The 19,747-nt window shown below is 44.4% G+C and overlaps 1 protein-coding gene across 5 annotated transcripts in view; it reads right to left on the reverse strand.

The window, feature by feature from the left end:
- The window catches only part of LOC109892910 (glutamate receptor 4), a 165,233-nt gene that overhangs the window by 75,409 nt on the left and 70,077 nt on the right, over positions 1-19,747 (reverse strand). For all 5 annotated transcript variants that reach the window (XM_020485781.2, XM_020485782.2, XM_020485790.2 and 2 more), the window contains exon 3: positions 10,393-10,632. In XM_020485781.2, coding sequence (XP_020341370.1) covers positions 10,393-10,632 — 240 coding nt within the window. The remainder of the gene's footprint in view (positions 1-10,392; positions 10,633-19,747) is intronic.

Genomic DNA, 19,747 nt, shown 5'->3' on the forward strand with positions numbered 1-19,747 from the left:
TCACCTACAAACAAGCAAGATTTCTGGCTCTCACAGACCTGTAACTTCTTCTTTAAGAGGCTCCTCTGTCCTCCACTCGTTACCTGTATTAATGGCACCTGTTTGAACTTGTTATCAGTATAAAAGACACCTGTCCACAACCTCAAACAGTCACACTCCAAACTCCACTATGGCCAAGACCAAAGAGCTGTCAAAGGACACCAGAAACAAAATTGTAGACCTGCACCAGGCTGGGAAGACTGAATCTGCAATAGGTAAGCAGCTTGGTTTGAAGAAATCAACTGTGGAAGCAATTATTAGGAAATGGAAGACATACAAGACCACTGATAATCTCCCTCGATCTGGGGCTCCACGCAAGATCTCACCCCGTGGGGTCAAAATTATCACAAGAACGGTGAGCAAAAATCCCAGAACCACACGGGGGGACCTAGGGAATGATATGCAGAGAGCTGGGACTAAAGTAACAAAGCCTACCATCAGTAGCACACTACGCCGCCAGGGACTCAAATCCTGCAGTGCCAGACGTGTCCCCCTGCTTCAGCCAGTACATGTCCAGGCCCGTCTGAAGTTTGCTAGAGAGCATTTGGATGATCCAGAAGAAGATTGGGAGAATGTCATATGGTCAGATGAAACCAAAATATAACTCAACTCGTCGTGTTTGGAGGACAAAGAATGCTGAGTTGCATCCAAAGAACACCATATCTACTGTGAAGCATGGGGGTGGAAACATCATGCTTTGGGGCTGTTTTTCTGCAAAGGGACCTGGACGACTGATCCGTGTAAAGGAAAGAATGAATGGGGCCATGTATCGTGAGATTTTGAGTGAAAACCTCCTTCCATCAGCAAGGGCATTGAAGATGAAACATGGCTGGGTCTTTCAGCATGATCCCAAACACACTGCCCGGGCAACGAAGGAGTGGCTTCGTAAGAAGCATTTCAAAGTCCTGGAGTGGCCTAGCTAGTCTCCAGATCTCAACCCCATAGAAACTCTTTGGAGGGAGTTGAAAGTTCGTGTTGCCCAGCAACAGCCCCCAAACATCACTGCTCTAGAGGAGATCTGCATGGAGGAATGGGCCAAAATACCAGCAACAGTGTGTGAAAACCTTGTGAAGACTTACAGAAAGTTATTGTTATTGTTATTGCCAACAAAGGGTATATAACAAAGTATTGAGATAAACGTTTGTTATTGACCAAATACTTATTTTCCACCATAATCTGCAAATAAATTCATAAAAAATCCTACAATGTGATTTTCTGGAGAAAAAAAATCTCATTTTGTCTGTCATAGTTGAAGTGTACCTATAATGAAAATTACAGGCCTCTCTCATCTTTTTTTAAGTGGGAGAACTTGCACAATTGGTGGCTGACTAAATACTTTTTTGCACCACTGTATATGGCTCTGATTACAGTGTTTCAGTCAGAGAACCAGGTGCAACTTCCCTTCTCATGTCAGTGATATCAATGCAATTACACAGTGGAGATGAAAGCAAAGCCCATAATAGGCCCTGTCAACAAAGAATCTAAGTGCAACCATTAAGGCTTATAGAGTATAGACGAGGCTCAGAAACACACACACACACGAACAAACACACATGTAAACACACACGAACAGAAAATCACACACACACACACACACACACACACACACACACACACACACACACACACACACACACACACACACACACACACACACACACACACACACACACACACACACACACACACACACACAAAGACCTCCCCACACACAGACTCTCCCTCTCTCCTTAAAGTGAGGCCTACGGCAGACACATAACAGCCCACTGCAGCAACAATAATTTGTTTCTATGTAATGATACAAAATCCTATATTGTTCTATTTGCAATCACATGCCTCAGTCCCCTTATACCAGCCCCACCAACCAGAGATGAGCGCTAAGGCCTGCCTTCATCCTTGTCCGCCCACCTTTCTATCCGCCTGCCTGCCTTTCTACACACCTTTTTTTCTGCCTTCCTGCCACTGATTACCAACTGATGAATCTGTAGCCCGGGGCTGTGTGTAGAGCAGCAGCTAACCACAATCAGCGTCATCGCACTAGCTGCCTGCCTGCACCACAGAACAGCACAGAGTACAGCCTCCCCTCCCCCATTTCCTTCTCCTGCTCCTCGTTGCACACTGCCATTCACTGCCACTAGGAGGCAGTGGTTATATGAAATTAATGACTTTCAATGAGCGCTGGTCTACTGCAGTAAACTACAGGGAGATGGAGAGTGATGGAGAGGGTCCGATAGTAGTCCGGGTAGAGAGAGAGAGCACAATACTCCTGAGAGACCTAACCTTTTAAACTGAGTCCTTCATCCTGACTTGGAGACCCTGCTGTTTGGTACACATCTGTCTATTGGAGAAAGTTAGACAGACACAGAGAGATAGACAGACACAGGGAGAGAGACAGAGAGGGAAGGAGAGAGAGAGAGAGAGAGAGAGAGAGAGAGAGAGAGAGAGAACGAGGGCCTCCCCCCTCGCACAGCCACAGCTGAGCACATGACTATGATATTAAACTTACAGGGATCTTTTCCACTATATTGCAAGGAGAAGGAGAATTCTACTCCGAGTAGATACAAAAAAATATATCAAATGTTTAAAGCCAGATTCACTACTTCCAAAGCCGAGTGGTAATTATATCTCCACTGATCTGCAGTTAACGCAGTTAAGACAGGAGCAGATTGGAAAAGGTTGCTGAGTAGAGTACTGCTGGTACAGGAGAAGTCTAGAGCAACTTATTCCATGCCTTACCGGGTCATAGATAGGAAGGTGGATAACAGTTATTATTATTATCATCTCAATGGGCAGTTCTGGTAAGGTGGTTGGAATGATGTCATTTTAACCAGCTTTGTCCACAGGGATGAAAGTGACGCAGAAAATGTAAAGGAAGAAATGCACGAGGAAAATACATTCCTCTGAAATGGTTTGACGGGGTCTACGAGGGTGCGGGATACGTCAGTGCTCCACGCTGGTCGGTGACACCTTGACAGCTGCAGTGTCAGTACAGACATCGATGCATGTGGTGAAGCCGCTGCCTTTTCTCACCGTGCTACAACAGTCCATGTTTAGGGCTTCAGTAGAGCTAGGCACCTGGCGTTGTGACAGAAACAGTAGAAACAGCAATAGCAGGAGTAGTATAATGCCACTTTAATAATGTTTACATATAGTTGAAGTCGGAAGTTTACATGCACTTATGTTGGAGTCATTAAAACTCATTTTTCAACCACTCCACAAATGTCTTGTAAACAAACTATAGTTTTGGCAAGTTGGTTAGGACATCTACTTTGTGCATGACACAAGTCATTTTTCCAACAATTGTTTACAGACAGATTATTTCACTTATAATTCCCTATTCCAGTGGGTCAGAAGTTTACATACACTAAGTTGACTGTGCCTTTAAACAGCTTGGAAAATTCCAGAAAATGATGTTATGGGTTTAGAAGCTTCTGTACATACTATACTGTATGCTTTGGGAATATGTATTGACTGTTTGAACTGAAGATGTTATTAAAGGCTATTTGTGTCATGTTCAACTGATATGAGGTACGCGGTATACTGTAGCTACAGCCCTTCTGGGTTGAAACACATCTGAGAACAGGGTGAGCCATTATTGATAGTTTAGAGAGAGAGAAAGAGAGAGAGAGAGTGAGAGAGCGAGAGAGCGAGAGAGTGAGAGAGCGAGCGAGAGAGCAAGCGAGAAAGAAAGACATCTAGACCAAGAGAGAAGGATGCGGTGCGTTTCTTGGTTCTGGCGTTGCTCATTAGTGGAATAGGAACCTCAGTACCTCTGCCCAGTCCTCCGAGACAACGAGACACAGAGGAAGAGAGAGGGAGAGAGAGTGTGTGTGAGTGAGTGAGTGAGTGAGAAAGAGAGAGAGAGAGAGAGAAAGAGAAAGAGAGAACTGAACATGTTTTTAAGGGCTATTTTCATTATGTTCAACTGATATGAGGTATGTGGTAAAGTGTAGCTTACAGCCCTTCTGGGTTGAAACACATCTGATAATAGGTGAGCCATTATTGATAGTTGTAAGAGAAGGAGAGAGGGGGGGAGAGAGAGAGGGAAGGAGAGAGAGAGGGGGGGGGGGGAGAAAGAAGGGAGAGAAAGAAAGGAGAGAACGAGGGGAGAGAGAGAGAGAGGGCAAGAGAAAGAAGGAAAGTTGAGAATGGGGGGGGGGAGATAGACATTGTAAGAAAGTGAGTGAGAAAGAATGAGATGGAAAGAGAGAGAGAGAGAGAGCTCTAGACCAGGGGTTCTTAACCTTTTTCAGCCTGGGACCCAAATGAGAAATTCTGTGTTTTTCTGGGACCCAAGCTTAGGAAAATATGCAACTATACATACATACACACATATATATCGGTACATTTCATTGCCCTTATGCCTAAAACAAATGCAATATAGACAAAAACAAATAATTAAATTAAATATCCATATAAATATCTATTAATGTTTATTTTCCACATTAAAAACACTCTTACATATCTGTCTAGGTTGGAACTGTTGCTGTTAAAATACAATCAATATTTTTCATTCTGAACTGTAATAAACTGACTGATCACGTCACACAGATGAATAACAGAACACACACACAGGCTTGTTGATAGTGCAACCCTAAGTAACAGTACATATTAAAAATGATCAGGCCTACAGTACATCTTACTGTAGAAATGATTGTTTGAAAGAAAGTCTAGGTTGAAACTGTTGATGTTAAAATACATTACAGATTTTTTTATTCTGAACTGGAATAAACTGATTGATCACATCACACAGATGTAGACCAGAAAACCCCCACACAGTCCTAATGAGAGCATGTCTATTCTGGGCTCCGTTTTTGACAGTACAACACTGAGGTTATGCTCAGCCTTGAAACTGTTTCTGTACTTATTCTTTTTAAACTATGTCAGAGTTGAGAACCCTGACTCGCATAGGTATGTGGTGCCAAACTGGGCCAGAACATCTACTGCTTTCTCAGTCAGGCAGGAGATCACTTCCTCCTGCTGTAGATGAGCAACCTAGAACTGTGTTTGCCTCGCTTCAGTTTATTCCAGTTAAGAATAACAATTATTGTATTTTAACAGCAACAGTTCCAACCTAGACTTGTTTTCAACAATAATTTATACAGTAAGATGTACAGTAGGTCTGATCATTTTTCATATTCATCTGTACTGTTCCTAGGGTTGCACTATCAGTAGCTAGCTTGCTTTGGCGAACGTTAGCTATTAACTGTGTACAATGAGGCCAGGGGATTGTTTGAAAGTGAAACTCACGTCTACTTTTATGAGAGGTAGTACTCCCTTATTTCTGCTTATCATCACCTGTTATAAAATGCCAACAATGCCTTGCTAGTTGACTCACTTTCCACTGTCAAAGCACTGTTTCATTAAGCATTCTGCCCTGTTCTGAATGAACTCCCTGGGTTAACCATCAGGCTGTTGCTGTTTAGTCAGGACGTGTCGTTTTATTCATTTGTTCGTTATGTGACACATTACTAAGCACTTCCCCGCACAAAACACATTGTGGGCGCTCCTCATAAGTTTGTATAAAAGAGAGAGAAACTCATCACAGTATACACGTTTCATTATAATTCATGGCTTGAACTACATGTGTGTCGCGGAGTGATCTTCAGGAAAACTGCAGAAAAAAAGATCTGGTAAACCGTGAAGCACACAGAGCATCTCCCCCTCACACAGCTGCCAAACTGAGCAGAGATTGCTGTTATGCATAGAGCGCAGATGCACTTGGCCAAATCAATTCCAGTAATTCATGAAATAATTAGACATTTACTCTGACACGTCGCGACCCACCATTAACAAGTCCGCAACCCACTTTGGGTCGCAACCCCATACTTTCAGAAAGGCTGCTCTAGACCAAGAGAGAAAGATGCGCTGTGGACCCTGGTTCTGACGTTGCTCATTAGTGGAACAAGAACCTCAGTACCTCTACCCAGAGAGGGAGAGAGTAAGAGTGAGAGAAAAAAACACATTTCTATTAATACTACAGCGACGCTAGCGGCTTCCTGGAAAGACACTGCCGTCCATGGAGAATTCCCGTTATCTCCGGTTCTCACTTGGTCTGCATTCCAAATGGCACCCTAATCCCTTTATAGTGCACATCTTTTGGCCAGGCTCCATTTGCATCCAACAAGGCTCTGGTCAATAGTAGTGCACTAAATAGGGAATATGGTGCCATTTGGAACAGATCCTTTCCTTTGTTTCATTACCCCCCAGCGCGGTTCCCTATTCCACTTCCCTGACAGGACACCTCCCTGCACCCGACATCGCTGCACTTGCCTATCGATTGGTAGATTTGGTCTGTAGCCCCCTTTGGCCCCAAGACATGCCCATCCACCAGATAGCACAGACAGCCATTATTTTAGGACAGCATCCATTCACACTTCCACTGTATGTGTTTCCACATAGAGCAGGGGTAATTGAGATAGATCAGAGTAGGCAATGCAGGGTTCTGGACCATAATTACCAATAATCTCTGATTCTAGACATTCTATTTCTAAGGACTGTAGTTGATGTCCTGAATACAAAGAGCCATAGATACACATTACACTGACACATTATTAATGACTAAATGCAGATCGTGTACATCTTTGTAATATATATGACCTTTGGAGCTAAACATATGAATGCTCACACTTACACCAAGACCTGTAAAGAAAAGCCTTTGCTGTGTCTTGGCCCCAGCTCCTAACACACTACTACTGTACAGTTACTGCAGCAGGCTGGAGTCCCATTTAGAGGTGGCACTTGTCACTGTGTTATGTGTTAACAATAAAGACTACAGTTCCCATAATGCAACGCACCATGCACAAAGTGATTGTTAGAATGCCTTGCATAGCTACACACCAATGTAGTTAGCCAGCTCAATCATCTTGTTATTAAACGTAGCTAAACCTATGCCCCCAGCTTGTCAATTCATCAAGGAACAAACATAACATGGGGTGTTTCTCAATATGCATACTACGAGCACGCAATATGCATACTACGAGCACGCAATATGCATACTACGAGCACGCAATATGCATACTACGAGCACGCAATATGCATACTACGAGCACGCAATATGCATACTACGAGCACGCAATATGCATACTACGAGCACGCAATATGCATACTACGAGCACGAGCACGCAATATGCATACTACGAGCACGCAATATGCATACTACGAGCACGCAATATGCATACTACGAGCACGCAATATGCATACTACGAGCACGCAATATGCATACTACGAGCACGCAATATGCATACTACGAGCACGCAATATGCATACTACGAGCACGCAATATGCATACTACGAGCACGCAATATGCATACTACGAGCACGAGCACGCAATATGCATACTACGAGCACGCAATATGCATACTACGAGCACGCAATATGCATACTACGAGCACGAGCACGCAATATGCATACTACGAGCACGCAATATGCATACTACGAGCACGCAATATGCATACTACGAGCACGCAATATGCATACTACGAGCACGAGCACGCAATATGCATACTACGAGCACGAGCACACAATATGCATACTACGAGCACGCAATATGCATACTACGAGCACGCAATATGCATACTACGAGCACGCAATATGCATACTACGAGCACGCAATATGCATACTACGAGCACGCAATATGCATACTACGAGCACGCAATATGCATACTACGAGCACGCAATCTGGAGCCATGGGAGCGTCGGAGCACGAGTCCAAATCAAAGTATGCGAAACGGATGCGTACTCCGCTTGTACACATTTCAAAGCATGTATCGATGCAAGCTTCAATAAAAAGTATGGACAGAAATATGACGTAACCAAGTAAAAAAATGACACTAAATTTATTGAAACCATAATTTGAGCTGAAGCAAGAGAAAATAAACTCAGACTTCAGAATGAAATGTCCCCCATTCACATCTTATATTTTGCCTGACTACAATATTGCATCTTGAAAACGTTAATAAATACATTATGTGTTAATTTTGGCATGTTTACCTACCTACAATACCCACTGCAGTCTGTGTAGATTGCAAGCCCATAGTAAGTCAATAGGGCGTACTGGCTAACTACTACTGTTAGCTAACTAGCTAGCCACAAATAATTAGTAGCTAACTACCCACGAAGAATTGACATCTACCTTGCATAGTTTTAGGTCATTTTTAAACTATCTGGTTAGCTGTAATATTACAATTCATATATAGCTAGCTGATAGTTATGAAATAAAACTTTGTGCATATCTTGTTTTGTCTCTTGCCATTGTCCTGGCTGGAAGAAGGTTCAGTGAATGGGTATGTCCATAGTAAGGCAAGAGGGTCAACTGGCTAGCTAGCTAGCCATTAAGAAGTGGTAGCTAGCTACCCACAAAAAATTGACATCTACCTGGCATAACATTAGTTTAAGGTCCTTTGGTCGTTTAGCTAGTTAGACCATTACAATTCACATGTAGCTAGCTGATAATTATGAAGTTAAACAATATGCTTTGTGTATATCTTGTTTCGTCTCTATTGTCATTGTCCTGGCTGGAAGAAAGTTCAGTAGGGGGAGTGCGAGTGCTTCTCAAATGTAATGTTTTATGCGCTCTCCATACTCTTGTCCTCACAAGAACGGACTCAAGAAAACATCTTCGGAGAATGCACTCGGTGCAGGAGAGTGTGGAGTACGGTAGTATAAATATTGAGAAACACCCATGGTGTCAGAAGTGGGATTCAAACCCACGCCTCCACTGGAAGCAAAGGCACCTTATCCACTGTCTCTTAGCCTCTCATTCCTATGTGACAACATAAGTGCTGTTATTCACTCTAAATCTCTAAGTCTATTATAACTCCCTTCTAATCAATATAAGCACAGCCTCCATTTCTCCTTCCAATGGCCCTTTACGGCGTGAGAATCTGAAAGAATTGGACCGCTATAAGTAATATGGTTGTGACTTTACTATGGCCTCTGAATTGCACCTATTCACTCTTTTCCGATTTACAAGTGCCTATGGGACAGTGACCTGCAACACCCGGTGCCCTTGGCAAATCCTTCCCACAAGTCAATTTAATGTACCCCCCCCAAGGTTACGACATCAACATACACCTGTGACCTTTAAATATAATTTCCATCTCTCCATTTACTATGTATAGCACTTTGAGGTACTGGAAAAGCTTTGAAGCGCTATACATTGAGTGATATTGAGTTGCACCCCCCCAGAACAGCCTCAATTCATCAGGGCATGGACTCTACAAGGTGTTGAAAGCGTTCCACAGGGATGCTGGCCCATGTTGACCCCAGTGCTTCAGTTGTGTCAAGTTGGCTGGATGTCCTTTGGGCGGTGGACCATTCTTGATACACACAGGAAACTGTTGAGTGTGAAAAACCCAGCAGGGTTGCAGTTCTTGACAAACTTAAGTCACTTAAATCTTTTCTCTTGCCTATTCCCCCCTTGTACACACATACACAATTAATGTCTCAATTGTCTCAAGGCTTAAAATTCCTTCTTTAACCTGTCTCCTCCCCTTCATCTGCACTGATTGAAGTGGATTTAACAGGTGACATCAGTAAGGGATCATAGCTTTCACCTGGATTCAATTGGTCAGTCTTTGTCGGGGAATTTATATATTTTTATTTTTTTATATATTTTTTATTTAACTAGGTAAGTCAGTTAAGAACAAATTCTTATTTACAATGACGGTGAAAAGAGCAGTGTTTGTATGGTTTTGTACAATCAGTGTATAAATCCAATAAATTATTAAGTATCATTACAATGACTGTCAGTGACAAACTAAAAGGTCAATTCAGTAGTATGATGTAATCATACACAGTGGAGCAACTTCCTGATTGCATTAAGACTTAAAAGGTACACGTCAGGGGCCTGCATCGCAGCACCAGCTGTGCCACCAGAGACTCTGGGTTCGCGCCTAGGCTCTGTCGCAGCCAGCCACGACTGGGAGGTCCGTGGGGCGACGCACAATTGACCTAGCGTTAGGGAGGTTAGGGAGGACTTGACCGGTAGGGATATCCTTGTCTCATCACGCACCAGCGACTCCTGTGGCGGTCCGGGCGCAGTGCATGCTAACCAAGGTCACCAGGTGCACAGTGTTTCCTCCGACACAATGGTGCGGCTGGCTTCCGGGTTGGATGCGCGCTGTGTTAAGAAGCAGGTTGGCTTGGTTTGGTTGTGTTTCGGAGGATGCAAGATTTTCGACCTAAGTCTCTCCCGAGCCCGTACGGGAGTTGTAGCGATGAGACAAGATAGTAACTACTAATAATTGGATACTACGAAATTGGGGAGAAAAAGGGGGTAAAAATTCCAAAAAAGAAAAAAAAGGTCAACGTCATCATACACATCAACACACACAAATGTAAGTACTTACCCCGGTCCGTATCGTAGAGGAAGACAAACTTGTTCCAGTCGTAGTGATCGAGTAGCGAGAGCAGCGCTCCGCGGATGGAGGGCCGAAGCTGCAGCGTGAACTGGCTCTCTCCCTCGGTGGGGAAGCTGGGCGTGATGAGGGAGATGTGCAGCGCCCCGCAGAACGACGTCAGCGTGTGCACCGAGCGCTTGTCGTACAGGCCAAAGATGGCGAATACGCCCCGCGAGTACTGCGAGCAGACTGTGGAGGAGGTATGGAAGGGAGGAAGAGAGAGAGAGAGAAATAGAAATAAGTTAGTTACTAAATTAGTTTACTAAACATTTGAATCTCTTAAAGGGAGAAATGGTGCATGTAAGAATAGAAGGCGAGTACAGAAAGCAGACAGTGGTAGAGAGAGAGAGAGACATTACAGATAGTTCACCAACGCATTCAAATCCCTACAAGAGAAGCCCTTTGTTGCCTATGGAATAACAACTACCCAAAACATCCACAAAATATCAAATTTCCATCTTAAAACATGATTTCTAGTTTAATGAGTCTCTCTACCTCCTTTCGTCACCTCTCTCTCTCTCTATCTGCTAATAAACCAGTGGGTATTGTGATAAGATATGACCTGTAGGAGACAAACACACCGGCTTTAATATAAAAAGCTATGTGTTTATAAGTCTTTACATTCACACTGTAGTTTCTGCTTAAGGCGCCTTGGTGTCTCGAGCCCTGATGCTATAATTGCTTGTGCCTTGTGGTGTGTGTGTGTTTGTGTGTGCTTAAAAAACACACCATAATGAACGGTTATGCTGACGTCTTCGTGCACGGCGAGTGCCTAAATGAAAGAATGGCACATGGGTAAAAAGTGTGTTCAAAGCGTTTGAACTGTTCCATTATAAAGGGAACAGATAAACATGTTTTTTTTTTGGCGGTTCTTTTATTGTTGCTACGCTGGGTTTGACAGCCCTAATTTTTTCGTAGAGTTCCAGTGTTGTTGGGAGTCCCTCTTTTGCAGCTTGTGAACACCTAGGGCTGAAGAAGAAGATGTAGAGGAGAGGGAGAGAGGGACAAGAAGAAAGTGAGATAGAAAGAGCAGAGAGAGAGAAAACCCCGGCTTTGATGCCTTCTGAGTTTCTTGCTCCATTTGTTCTACAAACTGTTAGTCATAACATGACGTGTAGATGTGTCAACACGCTAGACGAAAAACACGCTAAAACCAACCACTACTGTCTCGCCACTCTATGCAACTCTCATTCTCCATCTCTCCTGAAGCAGAGAGTGATTTGCACACCATCAAGGCTTTCATGTCCCAGTCATGTAGGAGAAATTGAGCACCAACATACACTGTGCCAGCGCACTGTGTTGCGTTGCATCAATTTGTAGCCTAACACTCATCATGTAACATTGTGTGCTGCATCCAGTGGAGGGTAAACACACCTAAACGCCACATACAGTACCAGTCAAAAGTTTGGACACTCAAGGGTTTTTCTTTATTTGTACTATTTTCTACATTGTAGAATAATAATAAAGACATCAAAACTGTGAAATAACACATATGGAATCATGTAGTAAACAAAAAAGTGTTAAACAAATCAAAATATATTTTTATTTTAGATTCTTCAAAGTAGTCACCATTTGCCTTGATGACAGCTTTGCACACTTTTGTCATTCTCTCAACCAGCTTTGCCTGGAATGTTTTTCCAACAGTCTTGAATGAGTTCCTACATATGCTGAACACTTGTTGGCTGCTTTTCCTTCACTCTGCCGTCCAACTCATCCCAAACCATCTCACTTGGGTTGAGTTCGGGTGATTGTGGAGGCCAGGTCATCTGATGCAGCATTCCATCACTCTCCTTCTTGGTCAAATAACCCTCACACAGCCTGGAGGTGTGCATTGTCCTGTTGAAAAACAAATGATAGTCCCACTAAGCGCAAACTAGATGGGATGGCGTATCGCTGCAGAATGCTGTGGTTGTCACACACTGATCTGTTTCACCATTCTTTGTGAATGTCTCCATCCACCTCCAGGTGTCACTGGTTTTTCCCATTAGTCCCTGGGTATTTATTCCGGTGTTCCCTGTTTGTCTGTTGGCAGTTCGTCTCATCTTGTCAAGTCAACCAGCGTGTGTTTCTGTGCTCCTGCCTTTTCTTATCTCTTTTGCTAGTCCTCCCGGTTTTGACCCTTGCCTGCCTTGACTCTGAACCCGCCTGCCTGACCATAGTGCCTGCCCTGACCTCAAGCCTGCCTGCCACTCTGTACCTCTTGAACTCTGACCTTATGATTTTTTGCCTGTCCACGACCATTCTCTTGCCTGCCCGTTGGATTATAATAAATATCAGTGACTCGAACCATCTGCCTCCCATGTCTGCATCTGGGACTCGCCCTGTGCCCTTATAGTGGTAGCAATGCTGGTTAGGTGTGCCTTCAAATGAAAATAAATCACTGACAGTGTCACCAGCAAAGCACCCGTCTCACCATCACACCTCCTCCTCCATGCTTCATGGTGGGAAACACGAACGGTGATCATCCATTCACCTACTCTGCATCTCACAAAGACACGGCGGTTGGAACCAAAAATCTCAAATTTCGACTCTTCAGAACAAAGGACAGATTTCCACCTGTCTAAATGTCCATTGCTTGTGTTTCTTGGCCCAAGCAATTTCATTTTCTTATTAGTGTCCTTTAGTAGTGGTTTCTTTGCAGCAATTCGACCGTGGAGGCCTGATTCACACAGTGTCCTCAGAACAGTTGATGTTGAGATCTGTCTGTTACTTGAACTCTGTGAAGCAGTTATTTGGGCTGCAATCTGAGGTGCAGTTAACTGTAATGAACCTATCCTCTGCAGCAGATGTAACTCTGGGTCTTCCTTTCCTGTGGAGGTCCTCATGAGAGAGCCAGTTTCATCACGGCGCTGGATGGTTTTTGCGACTGCACTTGAAGAAACTTTAAAAGTTCTTGGCATATTGACTGAACTTCATGTCTTAAAGTAATGATGGACTGTCATTTCTCTTTGTTTATTTGAGCTGTTCTTGCCATAATATGAACTTGGTCTTTTACCAAATAGGGCTATCTTCTGTATACCACTCCTACCTTGTCCCAACATAACTGATTGGCTGAAACGCATGAAGAAGTAAAGAAAAAACAGTCCAATTCGTGGCCACATGTCCAGCAGTGTCACACCCTGATCTGGTTCACCTGTCCTTGTGACTGTCTCCACCCCCTCTAGGTGTCGCTTATTATCCCCAGTGTATATATCCCTGTGTTTCCTGTCTCTCCCCAGTGTATATATCCCTGTGTTTCCTTTCTCTCCCCAGTGTATATATCCCTGTGTTTCCTGTCTCTCCCCAGTGTATATATCCCTGTGCCAGTTTGTCTTGTTTGCCAAGTCAACCAGCGGTTTTCCTTGCTCCTTTCTTTCCCAGTCTCTGTTTGTTTCTAGTCCTCCTGGTTTCGACCCTTGCCTGTACTGACTCCGAACCCGCCTGCCTGACCACTCTGCCTGTTCTGACTACCAGCCTGCCTATCCCCTTGTCCTGTTTTGGACTCGTATCTGGTTTCTGACCCCTGCCTGGCCTGACCTTGAGACTGCCTAATGTCTGGTACTGTTTGAACTCTGACCTGGTTTATGAACTCTCGCCTGTCCACGACCTGCCTTTGCCTACTTCCCTTGTCATAATAAATATAGGAGCTCTACCATCTGCCTCCTGTGTCTGCATTTGGGTCTCGCCTTGTGCCCTTATAAGCAGAGATTAGCACTTAGCAAACATAAATACTGTACATCATTCATCACGCTGTCTCTGTCTATTCTTTCATTCTCTCTGTCCCCTGCTCTCTCTCGCTCCCCCTCTTTCTCTGTCTTTCCCCCCTCTCTCTACAGTTAAATGTCTGTAGTTATGTCTAAGCTGCAGTGACAAACATGTTGTTGCTGACTAACACAGGGCTCAGACTGTCCAGTTGTCCTGTCTCTCTGTTTCTCCCTCTCCAGCTCTCTCTCGCTTTCTCTCCCTCCCCGGAAATGAACAGAACCACTAACGAGCAGCCTGCTGTTATTTCCAATAAAAAAAGACGAGCTACAATATCAACAACATCTCACACAACACACACACAGCCACCATCGTATCATTATATCAGAACTCCATGTGTGCGTCCCAAATGGCACCCTATTCTCTGGTCAAATGTAGCGAGACAAAGGCAATAGGGTGCCAATTGGGACACAACCCACATTGGCTATGGAGCGAGATGAGGGATATGCCTTTTAGGTGGAGATAGATCTCTCTGTATTCTGTGAGGGATATGCCTTTAGGTGGAGATAGATCTCTCTGTATTCTGTGAGGGATATGCCTTTAGGTGGATGTCGATCTCTTGCATTCCTGTGAGGGATAATCAAATCAAAATCTAATCAAATGTTATTGGTCACATACACATGGTTAACAGATGTCAATGCGAGTGTAGTGAAATGCTTGTGCTTCTAGTTCCGACCATGCAGTAATATCTAACAAGTAATCTAACAATTTCACAACTACCTTACACACACAAGTGTAAAGGAATTAATAAGAATATGTACATATAAATATATGGATGAGCGATGGCCAAACGTCATAGGCAAGATGCAGTAGATGGTATAGAGTACAGTATATACATATGAGATGAGTAATGTAGGGTATGTAAACATTATATAAAGTTGATTGTGTAAAGTGACTAGTGATACATTTATTACATCCAATTTTTTATTATTAAAGTGGCTAGAGATTTGAGTCAGTATGTTGGCAGCAGCCACTCAATGTTAGTGATGGCTGTTTAACAGTCTGATGGCCTTGAAGCTGTTTTGAGATGGAAGCTGTTTTTCAGTCTCTTGGTCCCAGCTTTGATGCACCTGTACTGACCTCACCTTCTGGATGATAACGGGGTGAACAAGCAGTGGTTGTTGTCATTGATTATCTTTTTGGTCTTCCTGTGACATCGGGTGGTGTAGATGTCCTGGAGGACAGGTAATTTCCCCTGGTGATGCGTTGTGCAGACATCACTACCCTCTGGAGAACCTTACGGTTGTGGGCAGAGCAGTTGCCGTACCGGGCGGTGATACAGCCCGACAGGATGCTCTCGATTGTGCATCTGTGAAAGTTTGTGAGTGTTTTTGGTGACAAGCCAAATTTCTTCAGCCTCCTGAGGTTGTTGCGCCTTCTTCACCACGCTGTCTGTGTGGGTGGACCATTTCAGTTTGTCCGTGATGTGTACGCTGAGGAAGATGAAACTTTGCACCTTCTCCACTACTGTCCTGTCGATGTGGATAAGGGGGTGCTCCCTCTGCTGTTTCCTGAAGTCCATGATCATCTCCTTTGTTTTGTTGATGTTGAGTGAGAGGTTGTTTTCCTGACACCACACTGAGGGCCCTCACCTCCTCCCTGTAGGCCGTGTCGTTGTTGTTGGTAATCAAGCCTACCACTGTAGTGTCGTCTGCAAACTTGATGATTGTGTTGGAGGCGTGCATCGCCGGGCAGTCATGGGTGAACAGAGAGTACAGGAGGGGGCTGAAAACGCACCCTTGTGGGGGCCCAGTGTTTTAGGATCAGTGGAGATGTTGTTTCCTACCTTCACCACCTGGGGGCAGCTCATCAGAAAGTCCAGGACCTAGTTGCACAGGGCGGGGTCGAGACCCAGGGTCTCGAGCTTAATGACGAGTTTGGAGGGTACTAAGGTGTTAAATGCTGAGCTGTAATCGATGAACAGCATTCTTACATAGGTATTCATCTTGTCCAGATGGGTTAGGGCAGTGTGCAGTGTGATTCCTATGCGTCATCTGTGGACCTATTGGGGCGGTAAGCAAATTGGAGTGGGTTTAGGGTGTCAGGTAGGGTGGAGGTGATAAGATCCTTGACTAGTCCCTCAAAGCACTTCATAATGACGGAAGTGAGTGCTACGGGGCGATAGTAATTTAGCTCAGTTACCTTAGCTTTCTTGGGAACAGGAACAATAGTGGCCCTCTTGAAGCATGTGGGATCAGCAGACTGGGATAGGGACTGATTTAATATGTCCGTAAACACCAGCTTGTCTGCGCATGCTCTGAGGACGCTTGTGGGATGCCGTCTGGGCCGGCAGCCTTGCAAGGGTTAACACGTTTAAATGTTTTACTCACGTTGACTGCGGTGAAGGAGAGCCCGCAGGTTTTGGTAGTTGGCCATGTCAGTGGCACTGTATTGTCCTCAAAGCGAGCAAAGAAGTTGTTTAGTTTGTCTGGGAGCAAGACATCGGGGTCCGCGACGGGGCTGGTTTTCTTTTTGTAGTCCGTGATTGACTGTAGACCCTGCCACATACCTCTCATATCTAAGCCGTTGAATTGAGACTCCACTTTGTCTCTATACTGACGATTAGCTTGTTTGATTGCCTTGCAGAGGGAATAGCTACACTGTTTGTATTCTGTCATGTTTCCAGTCGCCTTGCCATGATTAAAAGCAGTGGTTTGCGTTTTCAGTTTTGCGCAAATGCTGCCATCAATCCACAGTTTCTGGTTGGGGAAGGTTTTAATTGTTACCGTGGGTACAAAATCACTGATGCACTTGCGAATAAACTCGCTCACGGAATCAGCGTATACATCAATGTTGTTGTCGGAGGCTATCCGGAACATATCCCAGTCCATGTGATCGAAGCAATCTTGGAGTGTGGAATCACATTGGTCAGACCAGGGTTGAACAGACCTGAGCATGGGCGTTTCCTGTTTTAATTTCTGTCTATAGGCTGGGAGCAACAAAATGATCCAGAATTTTGCCAGCCCGGGCCGTGCATTCGATATGCTGATAAAATTTATGGAGCCTTGTTTTCAGATTAGCCTTGTTAAAATCCCCAGCTACAATACAGACTCAGGATATGTGGTTTCCAGTTTACATAGAGTCCAATGAAGTTCTTTCAGGGCCGTCGAGGTGTCTGCTTGGGGGGGATACACAATACTGTGATTATAATCTAAGATTGGTAGATAATGCGGTCGACATTTGATTGTAAGGAATTCTAGGTCAGGTGAACTAAAGGATTTGAGTTACTGCATGTTTTTACGATCACACCGCGACTCGTTAATCATAAGGAAACACCCCCGCCCTTCTTCTTACCGGAGAGATGTTTGTTTCTGTCGGCACAATGCGTGAAGAAACCGGGCTGTACCGAGTGAGCATTGTTTCCGTGAAACAGAGAATGTTACAATCTCTGATGTCTCTCTGGAAGGCAACCCTTGCTCGAATTTCATCTACCTTGTTGTCAAGAGACTGGACATTGTCGAGTAGTGTACTCGGGAGCGGTGAACGTTGTGACCGTCTACGGAGCCTGACCAGAAGACTGTTCTGTCTGCCCCTTCTGCGACTCAGTTGTTTTGCGTCGCCTACTGGGATCCGATCCATTGTCCTGGGTGGTGGTCCAAACAGAGGATCCGCTTCGGGAAAGTCATATTCCTGGTTGTAATGTTGGTAAGTTGACGTTGCTCTTACATCCAATAGTTCTTCCCGGCTGTATGTAATAAGACTTAAGATTTCCTGGGCTAACAGTGTAAGAAATAATGCATACATAAAAAATATAAAAAATACTGCATAGTTTCCTAAGAACGTGAAGCGAGGCGACCATCTCTGTCGGCGCAATCCCTGCTCACCATCCCTGCTCCACCTAAAGGATATGTCTTTAGGTGGAGATAGATCTCTGTATTCCTGTGAATGATATGGCACCGTTGGACACCGTGTAAACAGAGCTGTCTGTCCCTGTGGCCATTGGTTTATAACTAGACTGGGCTGCAATGAATTCAATGAAAGGAAGCCAGTGTGAAACATACACACACAGAGGGAGAAAGCACACAAACACACAGAACACACATACAAGAAGACCCTAAAAGGAGAGGACTGTGTGGAACACAATGAACAGGTAAGGCTCAATCTGCTTTCTGTTCTCCCACTTTCTCTATCTCTAATGCTGTTTCTCTCCTTTTGTCTACCCGAAGAAAAGGACAGAGAGTGAATTGACTACACAGCCCAGACAAGCTCTGGAGAAAGAGAGAGGAAGAGGGGGGAGAAGGAGGGAAAGTGTCACAAAGCAGAGGGGGGTGTTTATAGCAATCAACTTCACCTTAGAGAGAAACACTAGCAATAACACACACACACACACATACACACACACACACACACAGTCAGACTGACCTCCTTAAAGGGGCTAAATCAAACCTACCCTGGGAGAGTATACAGTGGAGGCACTACACTCTACTCCACACTCTCCATTATACAGTACCAGTCAAAAGTTTGAGAGCTTTGCACACCTTTGGCATTCTCTCAACCAGCATCATGAGGTAATCACCTGGAATGCATTTCAATTAACAGGTGTGCATTGTTAAAAGTTAACTTGTGGAATTTAATTCCTTCTTAATGTGTTTAAGCCAAACAGTTGTGTTGTGACAAGGTAGGGGTGATATACAGAAGATAGCCCTATTTGGTAAAAGACCAAGTCCATAATATGTCAAGAACTGCTCAAATAAGCAAAGAGAAACGACAGTCCATTATTACTTTAAGACATGAAGGTCAGTCAATACGGAACATTTCAAGAACTTTGAAAGTTTCTTCAAGTGCAGTCGCAAAAACCATCAAGCTGTAGCTGTATGTCTATGCTACAGTTATAAGTCTGTAGATATGTCTGAACTGCAGTGGCATACATGTTGTTGCTGACTGACATACAGGGCTCAGGCTGTCCAGATTGAAAGGTCCATTTTGTACCGTCCCACACCAGCAGTGACCCTGAAACAGCATCCGTCAGCCTTCTAGTCCACTGCACAAACAGGTCAGCAGCCCCAGCCACAGCTAACACTGCACCTCACATAATCAATGGGCCCATGTGAGAGAGAGTGTGCAGTGTCTGTGCATGCATAGGCGGGGTGGGGAGGGTGTGTGTGTGTGTGTGTGTGTGTGTGTCTGTGGTACACCCTGTCCAGGTTCATTGGTCTCTGTTTTGGTGATATTGATGAATAGACTTTACTCCCATGTACAAATCCACCCACCCACACAGCTGCATCACAATTAGTGAATCCCTCACTAAAACCAATGCACCAACTCAGTGGCCTTGTGGTTAGTTTGTTCACCCTGAGATTGGAAGGTTGGGGTTTGGATCCCTGGTTGAGTCAGACTCCAACAACGGTACTCAATGCCTCTGCTTGGCACTCAGCATTAGAGATGGATTAGGGATAAGGTCTTGTGATAGACTAGCATCCTGTCCAGGGTGTGTACTTGTATACCAAACTGCCTCATGCTACAGAATAAGGACATAGGCTCCTTCCCCATGGTCCGTTCTGGACAAGGCTTACTTACTTCACTTAAACCAATGCCACCAACACTTACATCCTAGCTGAATTGT

The sequence above is a fragment of the Oncorhynchus kisutch genome, linkage group LG6, assembly GCF_002021735.2.
Source record: "Oncorhynchus kisutch isolate 150728-3 linkage group LG6, Okis_V2, whole genome shotgun sequence".
Taxonomy (NCBI): Eukaryota; Metazoa; Chordata; class Actinopteri; order Salmoniformes; family Salmonidae; genus Oncorhynchus; species Oncorhynchus kisutch.